Source organism: Mytilus californianus, unplaced genomic scaffold (genome assembly GCF_021869535.1).
Source record: "Mytilus californianus isolate M0D057914Y unplaced genomic scaffold, xbMytCali1.0.p SCAF_7, whole genome shotgun sequence".
Lineage (NCBI taxonomy): Eukaryota > Metazoa > Mollusca > Bivalvia > Mytilida > Mytilidae > Mytilus > Mytilus californianus.
Window position 1 is genome coordinate 13,873,574 of NW_026262723.1, and position 22,068 is coordinate 13,895,641.

The 22,068-nt window shown below is 32.3% G+C and overlaps 1 protein-coding gene across 4 annotated transcripts; it reads left to right on the forward strand.

Annotated features, from left to right (window-relative positions):
- Nucleotides 1–6,151: 6,151 nt before the first annotated feature.
- Nucleotides 6,152–10,867, forward strand: LOC127707432 (integrase/recombinase xerD homolog). 4 transcript variants are annotated; one of them, XM_052211950.1, is made up of 3 exons: nt 6,152–7,116; nt 9,155–9,307; nt 10,688–10,867. In XM_052211950.1, the coding sequence occupies exons 1-3, from the start codon at nt 6,306–6,308 to the stop codon at nt 10,702–10,704; spliced, it is 981 nt and encodes a 326-aa protein (XP_052067910.1). In that variant the 5' UTR covers nt 6,152–6,305; the 3' UTR covers nt 10,705–10,867. The 4 variants fall into 4 exon arrangements, 3 of the variants coding, with proteins under 3 accessions (XP_052067910.1, XP_052067908.1, XP_052067909.1); XM_052211948.1 differs by lacking the exon at nt 10,688–10,867 and having other exon boundaries at nt 9,155–10,678; XM_052211949.1 differs by lacking the exon at nt 10,688–10,867 and having other exon boundaries at nt 6,152–6,726; nt 9,146–10,678.
- The last annotated feature ends 11,201 nt before the right edge of the window (nt 10,868–22,068 follow it).

Below are 22,068 nucleotides of genomic sequence, written 5' to 3' on the forward strand. Positions count from 1 at the left end.
CTTCTTAGTGTACGAAGGAGGTCCTTTGCGGTATTTCTACGAATGTGCTGCCTTGGAGCCTTTAAATTATGAGACTGAATTAACGAGAGCTTCTAAACACCACCTAGGCCGCCTTTGTGCACTAAGCTCCTTTAACTGGACCAAGCCCATGATGGGATAGTGTTATGAATAAAAAATAAACGTACCGTCAAATGTAGTTTTTCCACAAGATATTTTATTATCTGATGTTGTTTGTCAAACAAATCAATCAACAAAGAAGCATGGATATTGAGCACTTGTATAACACTTGTACATAAGTTTAATAATGACAACTATCCATTTTGTTATAAAAAACATATGCATATTTTTTTTAATTTGAGGTTTCATATGACTTTAAGATCAATACCTCTTTATCTCTTCTAATTACGAAAACACAAGAATTATTTTTTTTTAGTTTGAAGTTATTTCTTAAGGGTTTATTGGATCAATTAACAAGGTGATTAGACATTACACAAAGAAGAGCGCGTGCCACATTAAAATAATAACATATTTTTTTAAATTTTAAACTAAGGAATCGTTTTGAAACTAATTTTTATTAAGTTTTTGAAAAAAGTCATATTAATGGAAATTAGTTAAAAAGTCAAAGTTCAAAGTCATAAAGAAGTGTTCCGTGTAGAAATGTTTTCGAAAGTCTAGTTTGTTCATAATTTCTCTATGTAAAACGGTTTTGTAAACTTCTTTAAATAAATTCGGATCTTCCCTCATCTGATCACCAGCATGGCTGAAGAAATTGTTCCCAGATGTATTGTGAGGTGACACGTCCAGGTATTCAAGCGATTTCCTGTCGGACTTTAAAACTCTTATTACACAATTACATAAAGCAAGTTGGTGCATCACTTGACCTCTGAGGGTATTGATCAGTGTACACGGCCGATAACTTGTAACTTTCCATTTTGAAAATATCAGGTGTAATATACATCTTTGTCTTGCGTGTCCGATAGTGATATACTATAGTCATTACTTATACGCTTGTTTATAAATAACGTTTCTGGTGTTAAGATTGATATTTATGAAAATCTTAATAATTCCCCAAAAAAGATCTGATAAAATAAAAATCTATTTACATATTTTCCAAGGGTATATACTCGTTGTCAATAGATATGGACATTTGAAACATACACATTATATATGATTTCACAAAATGTACGCACTTGTCGATCATTGGTTATACGGCTTGAAAGAATGTTATGGAACTATAATAATAATAGATCATAGTCTCAATTAAGAATATATACATGTATATACATATTGAATATATGAGAGAAACATTCAAAACCAATCTGATTTTAAAACAGGTCGAAGTATTACTCGCTTTAATTTGGTTCGTCGAAGTTATGGACAAAGTAAAATTACAGATATATCTTTCGGTTAGATTATTTCGAACAGTTTAAGAAATTCGTCATCATCACAATTGTTGGGTATAATCAGAGACATATGTCTAATGTATAATAATGTGAACATGGTTCTAATAGTACCTTAAATTATGTCAATTTTCCTGTTCCGACATGCATGTTATATATATGCCACTGGACGTACATTAATGATCCCCAAAAAGAATTTCTGAATAATATGATTTATGATAGTTTGTATGAGTGTAACCATTGTAGCCAATGTAACCATTATGTCAATGGGGGTTACAAAACAAGGTAACTCAATTTAGTGCAAATGTTGTGCCTTATATACCTTTTCTGCTCTCTGGTCGGATTGTTGTCGGACACATTTTCTATTTCCATTCTCCATTTTATTCAATTGGTTGCATGCATTTTTGTTTTGTCTCTCTCTGATGTTTTCGCAGAATTAATCTAAATATTTTAAAGAAGACATTTAACTCTTTCTTCTAAAACTTTTAGCATTAAAACCTAATTGCATGAAATTGAATTAGTATGTTATTATCAGTTTTATCACTTTTTCGGATGAACTTTATAATATTGACCCAGGAAATGATTTTTGACAGAATTTTATATATTGTAGAATTCGTTCTTTTTATCGACACATTAATTGATTATTTGCTTCCGTAAAATGATATTTTTCGCGACGTCAAACTGTGAAATATCGGGAAAAAATGCATCTTTTCGAGATTTAACCATTAGCTTAAAAACGAGAACATGGACCCCCTCTTTTTAAAAATGGCGTTTGGCATGATACTGTATGAAGACAGAGACATATAATACAATTTGGCGTTTTACGTTTCCGCATTGTGGCACTACGTTTCCGCATTAAAATTCTTACGTTTCCGCATTTTTATAGTACTCTTTTCCGCATTGTTTTTGCATTGATTTTATTAAAGGTTATTTACGTTTCCGCATTTAAATCTTTAATGTATCCCCCCCCCCCCCCCTTTTTTACTCACCAGTTGGGTGGAAGTAGGACTTCGAGCAGGATAAGTCTTTATGACTAAAATGAAACTACAAATGTATCAACTTAAAATGATAAAAATCACACATGGTCATATATCAATTAAAAGTCAATGTTCAGCACTAAAAGTTTATATATATTTTAAGCGTCAGTATACTATTATACAGTACATGTAGCACAGTTTAAAGCGGTAAACTTGTAGCCAACTGACTTTATAAAGTCAACCTCGTATTCTATTCTCTACCATACTTGACAAACTGTTCGGATACGAATTCAGCACGTTCGCGATCATTTTTACGAACTGATGCTAATGCTGATAAAGACCGAATTTTGATGTAAGTTGTTGTTTGGATCTTCTGCAAAACGTCCATAAAAATAAATATAATTGTGTGACATGGATAGAACTGGGAGAAACGATTCCGACCCAGTTGTGGTTCTTTTGGTATCTGTGTCGGGAGGAGATGACCATATTTGATAATAAAGTCTTATACCGATATATCATTATTACCATTTTTTACAGGTGAAATACAGGTAAAAATGCTGAAAAGTGGTATCTATTTATTTCAGAAAAGTAATGCACGAAAATGTGGAAACGTGAACTGGGTTTTTGCTAAAAATGCGGAAACTTTATACACCCATACAATTACTATATGTCTCTGATGAAGATTATTCGTTCCAACTTTTATGAAGAAATAACCGACTTTTTTCAACTAGATAAATAAACAACAAAAATGCCGTTTTTTTTTCTTCTAAAATCAATTTATTTCTTTAACATAAAGGATTTTTGATAAGGATTGTTACACAAATGTAGAGCCCAATTTTGTAACGAAGATATTCCTTATCTCTTTACCGAAATCCGCATACGTACAAAATTTAAGGAGACAGAAATGTTCAAGAAACCGAAATTTTTAGTAAATGTCGAAAACTTCAAACCCGTTTATCTTTAAAATTCAACACATGAAGATATAGATATAGTTTTTATTACATATTCAAGTTGATTTTGTAAAAATTAGCTTGTATGTGAACTTTCATAAAAAAAAACAGTGTTGTTGGTCGTTTGCCCATAATTGCCCTAAAGCTAAATGTCATCGTCAGATTGTGAGGGTCTGAATCGGGATTCATTATTTCTGTATTCTATAATTTTAGGCAATTTTTTCTATTCGTTATACCTTTTGCCGATCATTCTTTATTCCATGTATTCTAGAACCTCATCATTTTCTTTTCTATGTATTTGTCTGGTTATTTTCTGTTTTCTTTATTCTTTTGTCAATAATTTTCATCCACAACGTCATGTATAATGGAAGACGATAAACATTTTAGTATACATACCACCCGTTGTCAATTCTCCCCTGATATACAAACCACATGTAGTTATTTCTCACTTGGACACAGAACTTATATATATATATATATATATATATATATATATATATATATACAACTCGTCTAAACATCAACCCAACAATGTTAGATCTGTAAATTTGCTTTCGCAATTTTTTTGTTCTTCCCTCGCCGGGATTCGAACCCATGCTACTGAGATATCGTGATATATATTTTACGTAATAGTAACGAATGGAATTTTATCGCACTGGCTTGTTAAATGTATTTTGATCTGACAACAAGAATACATTTATTTATCATAATTTTTTACTTTATCTAAAATTAAGAATGGAAATGGGGAATATGTAAAAGAGACAACAACATGAAAACAGAAGGCCACCAATTATATTTGATCATGTTTTAGTTTCGAAAAAGGCATCAACCATCGTATTTTCAAAAAATCTTTACAAGGATGATCAAAGTTTTAACGACCTTGAATGGCTATACAGACTGAGCCCTCGCACGGTCGGTCTCTAAAATTTGCCGAATTTAAGAAACTTTATCAAGAGATAGGCTTTGCCTAGCTTTAGGCCCCGGGTTTTAAACAATATCCATTTAGGAACCAAATTGTGGCTTCTTTATATTTAATTTTGTCGAAGAGAACAATTACACAAAGTGCAACATGCGAGAAGAGGTTTCATTTTCGCTTACATTATTTTTTATTGAAGTGACTAATCTTTTGAGGTTACGTCACGGAAATATATTTCAAATGAAAAGGTGCAATTGGATGCATCCCTAAAAAAAAATAAAAATATAGAGATAAAATTACGGCTATTCGTCAATCAGACAGCAATCCTACATAAAAACAAGTAGGTTATCTGACAAATAGAATAAAAGGTTAACTTTAAGCATAACCCGCGCTGATATCAACTTTCTAAGTTCTGAGTAAAATTCAACATACATGTAGGACTCTGAAACGTAAAATATACGAAAGTTGTTTTTTTTTACGTACGATACACGGAGAGTGCCATTTCCTAAATACATACGGGTCCACAAACTATTATAATGTAAGGGTAAATGAGGATCTCATTAGAGGAACAAAGTAAAGATGCATGCTGAAGGAAGAATAATTTCCACACAGAGAACATCAAAAAGGACGATCTCTCAATTAGTATGCAACTGTAACTAATACACCCATAGACATTAACACTAGTTAATGCTTTATATACTGACATTGAAACAAATATACTGCTCATATAAAATTTGTCATTACTTTCCCGGGAAAAAGAATACGTTTCCACAATTAAAGTCTACGCTTCCGGAAATAAATACCTTACTTTTCCGAGAAAATAGTACAATTCCGGTATGTTCAGGCAAAAGTAGTAATATCTTTTAAAGTCAAATCCTAAGGAAAGGATGCACACAAGAGCTAACTGTACACATTCTGGTATGTTGTGTGGTTGAGTTGCTGTCTCTTTTACGTCTTTATCACATCTTCTCTTCGTATATGTACGCGACTTTGATATCGTCATGCATGGACACAATACTTCACTACATTTCCATTTTCGTATTTTGACATGATTAATATACAAATAAGAAGATGTGGTATAATTGACAAATTCGAGTAATTATACTACATAACATAGGTGATGTCATGATCACAAAACTTCCAATAATTTTGACATTGATCATTAGTTATATTTTACTATTTTGTAAATTTGAGTTATTGACAAACAATCGCAGGTCTTTATTTGTAGCACGTTCCTTCGTTCACGTTTCCGCAAAAAGAAAAAGAGTTTTCTTCTCGCACTTTAACAGCCCTTTCCCGCAATTATTTTCAAGATAATTTCATATAACACATTATGAAATCCCGACCAATGAAATTTATTTGAATATTAAACGTGGCCTACGAGAGCACCTAGATTAAACTTGGGAAGTTAGAAATGTATTTATAAAGGTTACTCGGGAACACGTGTATTTGTTTACTTTTAACACGTGTGTTTAAATCAAAACATGTTTATGTTTAATTTGATTGGACCATCAGTAAGTTATTACCGGTTTAAGTTATATCAATCATGATAACTTCATGCTAGAATTTTAGCGCTAAAATTATAATAAGATATCTAGAATTGTCATTCGAGGTTCGCCTATCCGACAGAAAGGTTCGTTTTTTCTTAAATCGCCACTTGGTAAAATGTCCGAATCTTCTCCACGTCTGGAATTGAATGAAGACATACTACTCGAAGGAGATAATAGTTTACCGCCACCTAATATTCATAAAGCAGCTGATAAGTCGTCTGATTTGGTAGATACTGTAGAGCTTTTTAAGACAATTTTAGACAGCAAGTTAGGTGAGTTGAAATCTGAACTCATACAAGAACAAGATTGCCTTAAGAGAAAAATTAAGGAGGACGTCACTCTAAAATTTAAGGGGAAAGGAAACAGAATTCAGTACACCTTTAACGAGGAATTATTAGACACTGTTAATAAACTTTCAAAATTCATCCCTAACTCCAATACTCAAGCCTATAGATTAGTTCTTGACATAACTGATAAGATCAAAAGCCGTAATAAGAAAATACGCATAGCTGATGCTTCCCCTGCTGGTTGGGGAACCGTTAGGGAATACGAATCCAATGCCGTGGCTTCAGATTCTGAAGATGAGAGAAAGATACGACAAGCTGAGACCAGAGCTATCCGTACCTCCAAGGAGAAGTCAAAATCTCGCCAGCAACCTTACCCAAAAAATCCGCCTCGTCAACAACCTGCGGAATCTTATGGTAACCCTGCTTACGCTCAGCATTATCAACGTAATCAGCAACAGCCCTTTCGTGGGAGCTTCGCAAGGCGTGAGCCTTGCTCAATCGACACGTGCCACTACTGCAAGCAACAAGGCCACTGGAGAAAAAACTGTCCTCTTCTCGCCAGTCTCAGGTCATCCAACAGCAACTCCACAACCTACCAGAAGTAGTAAAGTAGGGCCTGAACGTCACTCTCCAGTCATTGTGAATGATAAGTATTTAGACACTATTAATGACCAATTTTCTACATGTTTTGTTGATAACGATTATATAGAATCTTTTTTAGATCAAGTTCAATATTTTGAAAATTGTCAGTCATATGATAAATTTAAAGGGGTGAAAGGTAGATTAGCTTGTCATGTAAAGTATTGGGAAAATATAGGTGCTTGTCCTTTTGTGCTTGATACAATAAAAAATGGTTATGTTATTCCATTTATAGATACACCTTTTAAAATGTACCACAGAAATAATAGATCAGCACGGCAGAATACTGAATTTGTCACAAAGTCAATTGAAGATTTAGTTCAAATAGGTTGCGTAATTAAAGTGCCTTTTCAACCATATGTGGTAAATCCATTGAGTGTTGCTACTCAAAAGTCCGGTAAGAAACGACTTATTTTAGATATGAGTCAATTGAATAAACACATAAAGCGCGAAAAAATAAAATTTGAGGATTGGAAGTTAGCTATACAATATTTTGACAAAGATATGTATCTGTTTAAGTTTGATTTAAAATCTGGTTATTTTCACTTAGACATATGCTCACAGCAACAGACTTTCTTAGGTTTTCAGTGGGAAGGTCAATTTTATTGCTATACTGTTTTAGCTTTCGGAATTACTACCGGTCCGTACATTTTTACTAAATGTTTGAGGCCACTAGTAAAATTTTGGCGTGGAAACGGTATAAAAGTTGTTTTGTATTTAGATGATGGATTTGGTATGAGTCCAGATGAAAATACATGTAATGAGCAATCGTCCTTCGTAAAAAGGTCTTTGATTGATGCTGGTTTCCTTATTAACGAGGAGAAGTCTGTTTTTAAACCTGTTACCGAGTTAGAATGGTTGGGAATAGTTTGGAACTCGAAAGAATACAAATTATCTATTACTCAACGTCGAGTTGACGATTTGATTTTCTCATTGAATGTAATTTTGGCTAAATTTCCCTATGTTACAGCTAGATCTTTAGCTCAGGTTGTAGGTAGAATTATTTCTATGACTCCCGTAATCGGAAATGTGGCTAGAATTATGTCAAAGTTCTGTTACATGGAAATTGAAAGTAGAATTGGGTGGGATATTCCCATTACAGGGTACAAACCCGTCGAGGTTTTATCAGAGTTAAAGTTCTGGTTAGAAAATGTCACCATGATTAACTATCGTAATTTATGTCATTACAGTAAATCTTCTGTTGTCATATACTCAGATGCTAGTAATATTGCCGCTGGTGCATACACCGTTGAATTAGAAAATAAGATTTTCCATAAGATGTGGACATGTAGTGAAACGGTACAAAGCTCCACATGGAGAGAGCTGAAAGCTATAGAGTTGGCCCTTTTTTCTTTTAAGAATAGTTTCACAGGAAAAACTATAAAGTGGTTTACTGACAATCAAAATTGTGTCAAAATTGTTAATTCGGGAAGTATGAAAGAAAATCTTCATGTTATAGCAAAATCTATTTTTTCATTTTGCATTCAAAAAGGAATATCAATTGACATTCAATGGATTCCCAGAAAAGAAAATGAAAAGGCTGATTATATCAGCAAAATGGTTGATTTCGAGGACTGGGGAGTCACACATATATTTTTCAATTTTTTAAATGATATGTGGGGTCCTTATTCGATTGACAGGTTTGCAAGTGTCGAAAATAGAAAAGTTATGAGATTTAACTCCTTATTTTGGCAACCTGATTCTGAAGCAGTTGATGCATTTTCTCAAGTTTGGACCAATGAAAATAATTGGCTAGTTCCACCAATTAATCTTGTGATACGATCGATTAAACACATTATAGCTTGTAAAGCTCGAGGCACGTTAGTTGTGCCTAAGTGGATTTCTGCTGCATTCTGGCCTTTGATATTCGATAAACATCTGATTTATCAAGATTACGTAAAAGATGTTATTGTGTTTAAAAATACTGATGGTATTTATAAGCAAGGTTCGAATAAGAATACGATATTCGGAATTGAACCGTTTGGTTCGCCAGTTTTGGCTGTTTTGCTAGATGCATCTTAGACATGGCCCTAATATATATAGATATATTTTAGCAGGCATGGTCTGTTTGTGACATGGCCCTAATATATATATAGATATATTGTAGCAGTCATGGTCTGTTTGTGACATGGCCCTAGTATATGTATATTGTAGCAGGCATGGGTGTTTATGTTGACATGGCCCTAGTATCGGTAATGATATTGTAGCAGGCTTGGTTTTTTATTTGACATGGCCCTAGTATCTATAATGATATTTTAGCAGGCATGGTAATTTGTTTTACAGTTTATGGCCCTAGTATCTATAAAGATATTGTAGCTGGCGTTGAAATATTTGAATATATATTATATTTTACTGTGTATAGAAATCTGAAATATGCTAATAATTCGTCCTCTGTATATGTATATAAAATGTTATTGCAATTTTACGTTTTTCAGATATTTTTTCAGTAGGACATTGGTCAGACTTTAATTCACAAGTTGCCTCTAATAATGATCTCAGCAGTTTGTTCAAACAGTTACCAGAATTCCTTCTTTCGTCCAAGGCTGCGAGTACTCAGAAGAAATATAGATATGCCTTCAATTCATGGTGTAAGTGGACTAGTCAATATTCTTTTTCACCATTGCCAGCATCTCATTTACATATTTCTTTATATTTAATTCATTTGTCTGAAACTGCAAAATCGGTTTCAAAATTAAATGATGCTTTTTACGCCATAAAATGGGCACATAAATTAGCTGGCGTTGCTGATCCCAGTGAAAATAATCTAGTTGCATCTGTTCTTGAAGGGGCTCATAGAAAAATAGGTCATTCAGTTGTCAAAAAAGAACCTATCACACCGCATATTTTGAAAAATATTGTATGTAAATATGCTAATAATACTTGTAATTTAAAAGATGTAAGAATAGCATGTATGTGTTTATTAGCCTATGCTGGCTTTTTAAGATTCTCCGAGTTAGCTAACTTGAGAAGGTCTGATATACAGTTTTCCCCTACTTACCTTACACTTCATTTAGTCAAGAGTAAAACTGATGTATATAGGGAAGGGAAAGATGTTGTCATTTCAAAAACAGGGAATATTACATGCCCGGTAGATGTACTTCAGCGTTATCTAAAGTTAGCTAACATTCCTGAAGAATCGAATGATTTTATTTTTAGATCTATTTGTTATTGTAAATCTTTGAATATATACAAACTTAGAAAGAGTAGTCATATTTCTTACACCAGAGCCAGAGAGTTATTGTTATCTGCACTTGACAGTTTAGGTCTTGATAAAAAACAGTTTGGCTTACATAGTTTGAGGTCAGGAGGAGCTACTGCCGCGGCAGAAGCTGGAATAGATGACCGGTTGTTTAAGAAACACGGGAGATGGAAAAGTGATAAAGCCAAAGATGGTTATGTTAAAGAGAGTATACTCAACAGATTGTCAGTATCTAAGAATTTAGGATTGTAATTTATATTGTTTGTCCCCCCTTTTTCTTTATGTCCCTTTCTTTATCAATCGAAGCTTTCTGTGCTGTCGGGGCGAGCTGATAACCAAAAACTGTGTTGAGTTTTTACTTTGTAAATGCTTTATGTTCGTTTGAAGTATTGAATAAGAACATAAATGTATTTATAAAGGTTACTCGGGAACACGTGTATTTGTTTACTTTTAACACGTGTGTTTAAATCAAAACATGTTTATGTTTAATTTGATTGGACCATCAGTAAGTTATTACCGGTTTAAGTTATATCAATCATGATAACTTCATGCTAGAATTTTAGCGCTAAAATTATAATAAGATATCTAGAATTGTCATTCGAGGTTCGCCTATCCGACAGAAAGGTTCGTTTTCCCACCCACCCACCCCTTTTATTAAGACTTCATAGGAATGTGAATCAGTATGTTATGTAGAAAATAGTTGATAAAATACATGTATGTAAATCGAAATGATTTTTTCTTCAACTTATAGAACATTTTTCTATTGTAGATTGTGTTTATATGTGATGGCAGCGGTCGATGACAGCAAATTGGACATTTGTTTATTGTTTATAATAAAAATAAGCTTTCTGTGCTGTCGGGGCGAGCTGATAACCAAAAACTGTGTTGAGTTTTTACTTTGTAAATGCTTTATGTTCGTTTGAAGTATTGAATAAGAACATAATAGCCAATTATTTTTTTTTATCTAGTAATTACCGCTAAAATATGCATTACCGCTAAAATATGCCTTACACAATTATATGACAGAAACATTTTATCCGACGTGCTTTACAATGTTTAAGTTACCTTTTGGTCTTAAAAACGTTTTTGAAAGCCGCAAATATAAAAATAAGGGTTTTTTTTAAATATTCCTTTTGGGCCAGGGCCGACCGTGCGAGGGCTTAATAGCCAGTCCAGTTCGTCAAATGTTCATTTCTTGCAAGAATTATTTTACATGCGGACATAACGATAATCCCTTCGTAAACCCACTTCAAATTTCATTTTTCGTTTGCTGCTTTTACACAAATAACACACATTTTTAACCAGTGACCGGTATTACAATTTTACACAGATTTAAAAGTTCATTGAGCTGTTACTTTAATTACAAGTTTTAGCAAGACGAAACTGTTTACTAAATGAATTCAACAAATGTCAAGCTCATCTAGATCAATTTTATTATTTAACAAAAAAATGTTTTTAATTACAAGCTATTTTAAATGTCGGTATAAAGGTTAATGTTTTTTTCTTGCCAAAAATATAATATGCATCTATTAAAACTTATTGTCTATTGATTAAAAAAACATCTTTCCCTTCTAGGTTTGTAATGAGCACAATTACGACCTTCTTATTATCTTTCCGGTTTTTATTTTTTCGCAGATATATTTAAAAGACCATACCTTACTTACATGCCACGAGTTTTCATATTAGTAAGCAATATTGAAAACGAATAATTTGATATAAAGAGCTATTTTATTTTTAACAGATTAACACTTTGTACTTTTTAAATCGTGCATCAATATTTAAAAATTTATTATATATCTATTGTTCATTCGTTTATCTTAATTGTGAAGCATGTTTATTTTTTTTATTAAAAAGTCTCACCGCTTGTATAACATTATACATTCCAATATACATATAAAACATTACGTATAACATAAATATTGGAAAACATATATAAAACTAACCACCAGTAAAATATCTTAAATCGATAACGCTCGGAGCGGATTAATGAAAGATACACGAGGATGCTGTTCTGCTTGAGTGATTTACCTTACAAAAAGGCGGACACTTTAAAGTTTAAAAGGACTTAACATCAGTTTGATTCCGTTTAACGGGGGCGTGGCTAATTAGTTTGACGCAGTTTAACCACATCTCAAATTAACTTGAATGACCGCAAGGGAAACTATTTGACTGGTATTAAAATGATTTGATATGGATTGAAATGCATTAAAAATAATTTTTAATTTTTGTCAATCTTTATTCAATTTTCATTAATCATTTTTAAATGCCGTTAATGCGTTTTTGTCCGTTCAAGTTAAATTCGAGTTATTAGTGAAAGTGTCTGTCAAAAATTTCCTCACAGGAAATAGCTGTTGACAAAATTTCCTCACAGGAAAAAGTATTTCCTCAAAGGAAAATTTGAAGCCGCAAATTTCCTCAGAGGAAAAAGTATTTCCTCAGAGGAAAATTTGAAGCCTCAAATTTCCTCGGAGGAAATAGAATTTCCTCAAAGGAAAATTTGAAGCCGCTAATTTCCTCACAGGAAATAGAATTTCCTCAAAGGAAATATTAATGCAGCAAATTCCCTAAGGGAAATCTTTTTCCTTTGAGGAAAATACAATTTCCCTTGAGGAAAAATATTTTTCCTTTAGGGAAATTTGATTTCCCTTGAGGAAAACTACTTTTCCTCTGAGGAAATTGTTGAAAAAAGGGGCATAACTTTTTCAACAGTGGTGCTAGAGCCAAAATTTTTTAGGACAAATATCAGGGAACCAATACCAACCAAGTTATCAACTTCATTTTGACTTAACTCCAAAAATTAAGGTGACAACTTTTGCACTCAGCGGAAGTGCAAACTTGTCCCGGAGACTGTTTAAGGATTAAGAAATAAAATATTAAACGGAGATACATATTCGCAATGTCGTCGATAAATAAACAAATCCATTTGTATGCCCAAAGTACATTGTACTCAAAGTTCTGTATATTCCAGTTTCTAATCAACCCTCTAAGCCAATTACTGCACATTTATAATGTTCTGGGTGCGATACACTTTGCATTATTCAATGCAAGGACACCAATGATATAGCGGAACGTGACTTCAAGAAAGACGCTCGCGTCTTTTAATTATCAATGATAAGCCCATTTAAGAAGTCAACCTCAAACTAATTAAGATAAGAATTGACGAGAACACGAGAAGATTTTGTTGACAGAGGAATGCGATTAAAGACATTCTACTATAATTATTATTAATAATGTACTGTTTCTTCTTAAAGCTTTTAGTTTTGAATTCTATGAATTATAATTTGTCAGTTGAAAACTATCTATCATTAAACAATAAAAAGTGAAAGAAAAAAAAAAACCCATTTGCACGCATATGTTTATAATAACCAGTTTTAAAACGATTCTTATTATTCCTGTGTAAGTTCTAGAACCCCCAAAAGGGAACATACTTAACAATAATCGCAGTAAATAAAACATTTATTAGTTATTCTGACCACTGGCCTCCTTTAGCTTCTCCGATAATTTTTTAAACTACATGGAGATGGAAAATCACAATTATTCTTTATCAGTTCAGTTAATCGTACAGATACTAGTAAGCTAAAATACTATGTGCAACATTTCATATAAAAAGAGGAACACTTGTTAAATACTCCGCTTAAAAGTTGAACGTTAAAAATTCAATACAAATTATCAAACTTGAATACTATCAATTGAATGTATAGTTATAATATAACTAATCGATCCTTTTAATATATTTATTCTAAAAGATACCAATTAAACACTGTCATTATATCTTTAAATATTGTTTTCATTGGTATAGATATTAATTTTGTTATCAGTAAATTATAACCAACATAATATAATTGTTATAATCATACATAATTATACATATGCACATTCTCGGTTCGACAATCTGTTGATACCTGTATTTTGGCATTGCACAGGGTCATGTTTTTCTCTGACAGTTAATTAAGTCTTTATACTAAATCAATTGGATGTTTGATGTGTTCTGATTGATATACTTTAGTCATGATTGTTTTATTAGTTGTTATTGGCTTTGAACTAGCTGTCAGTAATATATGTGCTTAGTGTATTTTTTGTTGCAGGGATGTATAAATACCCTGTCACTTCCGGTCTGTGTTTTTGTAATTTGTTTTTCTGCTGTGTATCGATCTGATGAGTTAAGCCATTTTTAACTAAATTTTGTAGTTGTGTTCATATGTCGTACTGTTACACTACTGTCCCAGGTTAGGGGAGGGATGGGCGCCCGCAAACATGTTTAACCCCACCACATTCAATATGTGCCTGTCCCAAGTCAGGAGCCTGTTGCTGTATAGCATATTTGTATTTCGTTCAGTGTTTTTTTTTTTACATAAATCAGGCCTTTAGTTTTCTCGTTTGAATTGTTTTACATTTGTCATTTCTGGACCCTTTATAGCTGAGTATATACGGTATGGGCTTTGCTCGTTGTTGAAGGCCGTACGGTGACCTATAGTTGTTAACTACTATTGCGTTTGGTTTTTGGTGGAGAGTTGTCTCGTTGACAATTGTAACACATCTTATATTATAAATGTTATCGAAACCATATTACATAAATACGATCATCATAAATGTATTCCCCTTCTGTAAATCAATATTATTCTAAAAAATCAAAAAGGTTTCTGTCCAAATTTTAAAAAATTGCCCTTTTGAAAATGTATTGCCATATAAACTTTGATACAGAATGACAAATTTATAGCATGGACATTTAAAATATTATTAAAAAGTTAACATGTACCTGCCGCAGCGGCTATGACTTACATTGTAGTGTTGTGGTTTAGTAATTTATAACTTTTGTATACTACTGTTGTCTTTATTTAGGATAGTATTTGAATGATTAAAATCAGAAATACTTCAGCCAATACTCTGTTTTCATTTCAAAGCTTTATCATATTTTATGAATATCTTTGATAACTGGTACAATGTATATAGAAATATGAGTAAATTATTCAACTTTTGTATCAGTAATTTTAGCACCCGATTCATCTTATCTTCATTGAATACTAGGTTACCGTTAGTTGACTCAGAAGCTTAATTTTTGTTTTCATTTGAAAATTGTATTAGCAACGTGTTGATTTAAAAATTCTATTTCCAAGATCTCACAAGATGGTTAAAGAATTATGTTTCATTCTATACAATTATACCAGAATTCTGCCATTTTTGTCAGGCAAATAAAAAACCCAAAATACACAACAACAAAAAACAATAAAATATCAGACAAAGTCATTGTAACAGAAAAGAAAAAAATAGAAAACTGGGTACACAGTTTCTGCTCCACCACTTGATCCCGTTCTAAAAATGACTGAAAGGAGGTGATGACAAATGAAACATATATATATATATATATATATATATGTCATTTTTAACACTTCCACACTGTATTAGAAAAGAAATACAATAAACATCAAATAATTAAAATCAATCGACATAGATATGGTATTTCCAACTATATATAGTATTATACAAATAATAAAAGTCATGCTATACAGATAGTTTAATATCACTGTCGACGTTGAAGGACTACATCAAAAATCCCAAACTTCCATTTAGGATGAAAAGAATATCATTACTTTTTTGTCTTTTCCTTGTCAATTCTAAGAGGACTAAATAAGAAGGTAATATTTTGGATAATAGAAAGTATACTCCACTCACGTGGTTGATCATAAATCAGTTGAATCAGCATTGAGCACAGCTAAAAAAGAATGGAACAAGATTGCACCAGTTTCAGATCATGCATCATGACAAACAAGGCCGGCTAAGCAGAGTTGAGGAAAATGTTGCTACCCTGAAGACAAAGATTGTAGATGGAAAACATCTAGATATAAGCGATGTAATTCGGAGCCTACTATCAGATGTTGACAAATATCAAACCAAAAGAAAGATTACAGAGGTATCATTATCTCAATTGTCGTGTTGGTAGTTAAAATAGTACTACTGTTTCACCTTTTTTTCCCCTCTGGTTTAATCGTGTGATTGCTGAAAAGTGTAATTTGTCTACATGTGTATGGTGTTGAAAGTTTCTGAAGGTTAATGGTAACATTTACGGTACTATTTTACTGATACGTATTTCTACAAATGTTGTCTTTTCAGTAATGCTCGATGCCAAAATATTTGAAAATTTAAGCAGTGGTAGTAAAAGCTTTAACGGTGAACATTATACACCTATTTACTGGGTGTGAGGGTACTAGCAAGTTTGTTGTTCCTGAGATACCAATTATTGCTCGAGGCGAAGCCGAGGGCAATAGTTGGTATGCGAAGGGACAACAAACTTGCTATTACCCGCACAACCAGTCATTAGGTGTTTTATTATACTGAACAACACAATCATTAAGTGTTTATTATACCAATCTAACTAACTTTCTAAAAGTGTACATATATCATCTGAAAGAAAAGAAAAATGTCACATGACTTGACATGCACAAGATGAACGATACGTTTGTTTTTTATAGTCTGTGTTGCATTTGTAAATATTTCATTAATTGCAATCAAGACTAGAAATACTTGTGTTAAACTTTCCGTGCATATAATAAATTCTAGCTAAAGTACACCAATCGCAAATACAGGTCTAGAAGACGACGACAAACCCATCTTATAAATTAAGTACTATATTTTAGATCTTTAAAAAATGTGTCGCAAAGATTTTCTTTCTCTTTTATAATTGCGTCTTGTAAGTGAAATTACGATCGACACATGTATTATACCGTTAACGATATTAGAGTTTGACGTTGCCAAGCACACAAAATCCAAGCAGAATGGTTAATGACGTCATTATTGTCCAATGAAAAATAAGCATGAAAAAGTACGGGAAATATGATTATAAAACTATTAACCGGGGTAATAGTCTTTGAAACTATTGACTGGCAAATAGTCTGTGGAATGAAATAGCACAATTTTTTCATTATTTATTTATATAAAAAAAAAATAGTGAGGTATAATAAATGTAAGTATTCTAAGGTAAATCGTATTGATAAGTTTTGATAAAACAGATGTAGGCATTTTGTAATTACTATTGTTCCATAATTACATGACTTTTTGTAGACGTTCCTCGTTGAGGGATTTTAATTTCATCTGTCTTTAAGCACGGGTATAAAGTACTCTTGGAGTAGTTAGTGCACTGAGACATCTTATGTCATGAATCAACAGCTGATTGATACCAGGGCAAACAACATATGACCAGGCTTTATTTAAGTATTGTTAAAATATTTATAGTGGTGCAACCTAGCTTGGTTTGACTGATCATTACACATATTTATTTAAAGTAAGTCGATGGCTGTGTTCAGTTGTGCTTAATAAATACAAAAAGGGAGACAAAACAGTTGATCAACTATTATATATGTCATTTGTAATAATTCATACAGACTTTTTTATTTATTTTTTTATATCACAGAAAAACTGAACAAACTGGCAACGATATGACTGAGGAGTTGAAGAAGATGAAAAAAACCTACTGGAGAAACAAGAATAAGAAGGGTAATTTTATACTTTACTTTTTTTTATACTTTAATTTTATTGCCATATAAATCATTTTAAAAAGTCATGTGACATTAACATACAAAAAGATATCATATAAACATTATATAAATGAAAACATACACAAAAAGACAAAAACAACCCCATAGGAAAACATATCCCATAAAACATGTATAAGTAAAAATGCAAAACAATCTATTTATATATTTATATGAATAAATCAAGAGTCCCCTGTCCTCAGTTATAATGCCTGATTAAAAAAGGACCCTAAGACTTCTACTTCTTTTGAGGTAGATGGGTTAAGAAGATATTTAATTTTCTCCTTTTCTTGCCAGGACATAAAATCTGGCATATATTTAACTACATTTCCTAAAAAGTTATCTCTTAGTTTTTTTTTACAGTATAAAATAAAATGAGCTTCATCCTCCAATGTATTACAGGATGGGCATAGTCTTTTTTCTCTAGGTATTTTTTAATGTCTTCCTTTTTCTGTTAATAAATTATGGTCGCTAATTCTCATTTTTGTTATGTTACTTCTCTTTTCAAAAGACTTACAGTTTAAGTAATTTTCCATTTCTAAATTTTGCTTCAAACTTTTATATAAATATAATTTACTTTTTTTGTCTATATTTTCAAATTTTTGTTCAGATATATTTTTGTAGAAATCAAAAAAATGGTGTTTTAAGGTTTTTTTTTTTTACAACTTTGAGTATTTTTTCCTTTGGTTCCCTTAAGAATGGGTAATTCTATGTTTACCTCTTTCAAATATTTTTAACATAAATTATGTAAACCAGGTATAGCACCTGATTCATCCAAACTTTTAGAAAGTAAAAAGGATTCATATAATAATGGATTAATTTCAGAATTTAGTAATCTTGTAAGGTAAAGTATACTCTGAGTTTTATATGCATCTCTAGTGGGTATCTCCCTAGCTCTGTTCTCACGGCTATGTTTGATGAAGATTTTCTTGTTCCGAGGATATACTTACAGAAAGACAAATGTAATTTTTCTAAACATGATTTATCAGTAAAATTAAGGAGGTCTACTTTTTTTTTTTTGGAGATGTTTGCACGTTTTTCTACTCTAAATTTTGAAACATATGTATCCATTTAAGTTATTTCTGAATTGTAAGTGGCTATTGATTTAACTATAGAGTCAAAAAGACTGCAAGCTACTTTGACTGGCAGATCATTTAAAGAACCAGTATAAGTTTCAATGGCAAACATCACTTTCCTTGCTTTATTTATAAGTTCTTCAGAGCTATGCAAAAAGTTTCCATTTGTTTTTACAAGAATTCAAAGAAATGAATATTCAGAGACATCTTGTCTTGGGGAGGGATAAATCCTACAAAAAATTCTCTGAAACTGACATTATCAAGATGCTTGATTTCTTGATTGACAACATATTTGTTACGTTTGGAGGACGTGTTTTTCAACAGACTGTCGGAATTCCAATGGGAACCAATTGTGCCCCTCTTCTTGCCGACTTATTTCTTTATTATTATAAGTCTGACTTCATACAGGAACTTCTTAGGAAGAAAGATAAGAAGTTAGCAATATCCTTTAACTTTACGTTCCGCTATATAGATGATGTTCTCTCACTAAATAATACAAAATTTGGTGACTATGTTGAACGAATCTATCCCATCGAACTAGAGATAAAGGATACTACAGATACAGTTAAGTCTGCCTCATATCTTGACTTACATCTAGAAATTGACAATGAGGGTCGGTTGAAAACAAAACTTTACGACAAAAGAGATGATTTCAGCTTCCCAATTGTGAACTTTCCATTTCTATGTAGCAACATTCCAGCAGCGCCTGCATACGAAGTATATATCTCCCAATTGATACGATATTCCCGGGCTTGTGTTTCCTATCATGATTTCCTTGATAGAGGATTGCTGCTCACAAGGAAGCTATTAAACCAAGAGTTCCAAATGGTGAAGTTGAAATCATCCCTTCGTAAATTTTACGGACGCCATCACGAGTTGGTTGACCGTTATGGAATAACCGTTTCACAGATGATATCGGATATGTTCCTTATGTCGTAACTACAATACCCTTCCCTTTTCACGAATGTGACTTACCGAATTAGACTATTTACCGGATTTGTAATAACATAAGCAACACGATTGGTGCTACATGTGGAGCAGGATCTGCTTACCCTTCCGGAGCACCTGAGATCATCCCCAGTTTTTGGTGGGGTTCGTGTTGCTTAGTCTTTGGTTTTCTATGTTGTGTCATCAGTACTATTATTTGTCTGTTTGTCTTTTTATTTTTGGCCATGGCGTTGTCAGTTTGTTTTGATCTATGAGTTTGACTGTCCCTCTGGTATCTTTCGTCCCTCTTGTCAAATTTTCATTGTTATATTTTGCAAAAGATGGTTCCACTTTTTTATTACATTGCTGCCACTTTTCCAATATTTTTTTAAGTTGTTAGGCCTTCTTTACTTTCATATAATATTAAAAGGTCATCAAAAAATTCTAAAGATCATAAAAAAAAAATTATATAAAACAGAAATAAAGTTTCAAACACTTCCGCCTTTTCCCAGAAAATGCTATTTATTTCAGTTGAGAAATCTAACTATCTCTCTAACATATAGTAATTTATAGAATGTAGGGCCGTGAATGTTCATGGATGTATAGCAATACTATTTAGCTTGGTTTATATTTATTGATAACAAAATCAATATTTATACCAATAAAACAAAATTCAAAGATCTAATTACAGTGTTTAATTGGTTACATTTTAGAATAACTTAATTCAAAGGATCGATAAGTCTACGCGGATCGTATCTAAAGTTACGGGCTCGATAAACCAGATCGCCGTAAAAAATAGTATGTGCTTTCCCGTTTGGAATACTAAGTTTTCTACAGGTACAGCCAAACTTCCAAACCGATTCTTTGTATCTATGAATGAATTTAGTAAAGGTTTTAAGTACTTTGTGGTAACGAAATCCTTGACTTAATAATTTACCAATAGTACAAAGATTACGTTTATTATAATCCAAAACGTCACTACAGACACTTCTATAGCGAACAAGTTGGGAGCCATAAACTCTGGTACCAAAGGCACAGCGCCGTCCAAAAAGGGAAAATTAAGAATAAGAAAAAGAAAAATAGTCCCTTTTGTCATACATTTTTGTGAAGTCGGAGTTAACTGTGTAAAACTGAAATATCTAAATCTAGGAAATGACAGTTATCATGGTTTATATTGCTGTTTATATTCGGAACTATGATGTTCAGTTTTCTTATTTTTAAAATTCCGTAAACGTTATCCTCAAAATAACATACTTGTCATGTTATGCTTTTGGACTTCATTATCTATCAAGATGTTTACAGTGTTATAATTCTTTATAAATGCGGGGCTTAACAAAGTTTTATTTTCAGAGGGAGACACATATATACAGTGGGGGAGAGTGAGTTGCAAGAATTAGAGAGCAAATCTTATTTTTATTTACACTGTTAAGTTTTTTAAATCAGTATATAGTTTTATTATACTTCATGTCAAAGAGCCAGATTTTGATTGGCTAATACGAGGGTGTTAATTTACTCTATTACCCTTCATGGGGACGCTTGATCAAGTGTGCGCCTTATCAAATACGACTCTATCCTATGGCAAATACTCTATTATCCTTCACGGAGACGCTTTATCAAGTGTGCGCTTTATTAAATACGACTCTATCCTATGGCAAATACTCTATTACCCTTCACGGAGACGCTTTATCAAGTGTGCGCTTTATTAAATACGGATGGTTGTTATGTACAAGACGTCATAGTTTATTACTTTGAATTTGAAATTTAATCGACAGTAATAACAGAACATTCAGTATAATAAATTAAATAACACATATCTGAGAGGGTGATAGAGCAGATTGTTACCCCTCGAAAAGACGTTGTCAACCTTGGCTTCGCCTCAGTTGACAATGTTTTCTCGGGGTAACAATCTGCTCTATCACCCTCTCAGCTATGTGTTATTTATATAATGTACTATAAGAAATATGCAATATACGATGTGTATCTGTTTGTCTAAAAATGCTAGAATTACAAGATTTACAATTCAAAACTAGAGGCTCTAAAGAGCCTGTGTCGCTCACCTTGGTCTGTGTGCATATCAAACAAAGGACACTCCAACATTGTAGACGAGAATAGACTTCATGACAAAAATCTCCATTTTGTTGAACTTGTTTTACTGATCTTTTAGTCTGTTCAGTTTCTCTCTAACTTCTTTAGTTTTTGCTCAAAACACAAAAGAGGATAAAAAAATCCTCATTTAAGGACAATCACTCCTATGAAGAGTGACAGTCTTACTAACTATATTGGCAATATTTGATTTTTTAATAGATCTTGCCTTGCTGATCATTTTTGTGATTTAAATTGTTTATTTATCTATCATAATTTAAATCATATAAGGCATAACGGAAAAAAAATATGTTTCTCTCTTAATATCATAGTTTTCATGGTAATAGGCAAAAAGGAAAAATAAATGGTAAAATTTGTCATTTATGGGCAATAACTCCTATAAGAATTTGTCTAACAGTTTTGATGTATATGGACAATTGGTGGCGCTCATTATTCTGAACAATTTTGATCCTTTCAGATTTTCTCTATTTATAACGTTTGAAAACTTGCATTTTACCCCTATGTTCTATTTTTAGCCA

What these genes read in the sequence shown, in the direction of transcription:
- LOC127707432 (XM_052211948.1), top strand. Translation starts at nt 6,306, where the DNA reads ATGCTTCCCCTGCTGGTTGGGGAACCGTTAGGGAATACGAATCCAATG. An exon ending in TGTTGCTACTCAAAAGTCCG is followed by an intron (nt 7,117 to 9,154) that starts GTAAGAAACGAC and finishes TACGTTTTTCAG; the next exon opens with ATATTTTTTCAGTAGGACAT.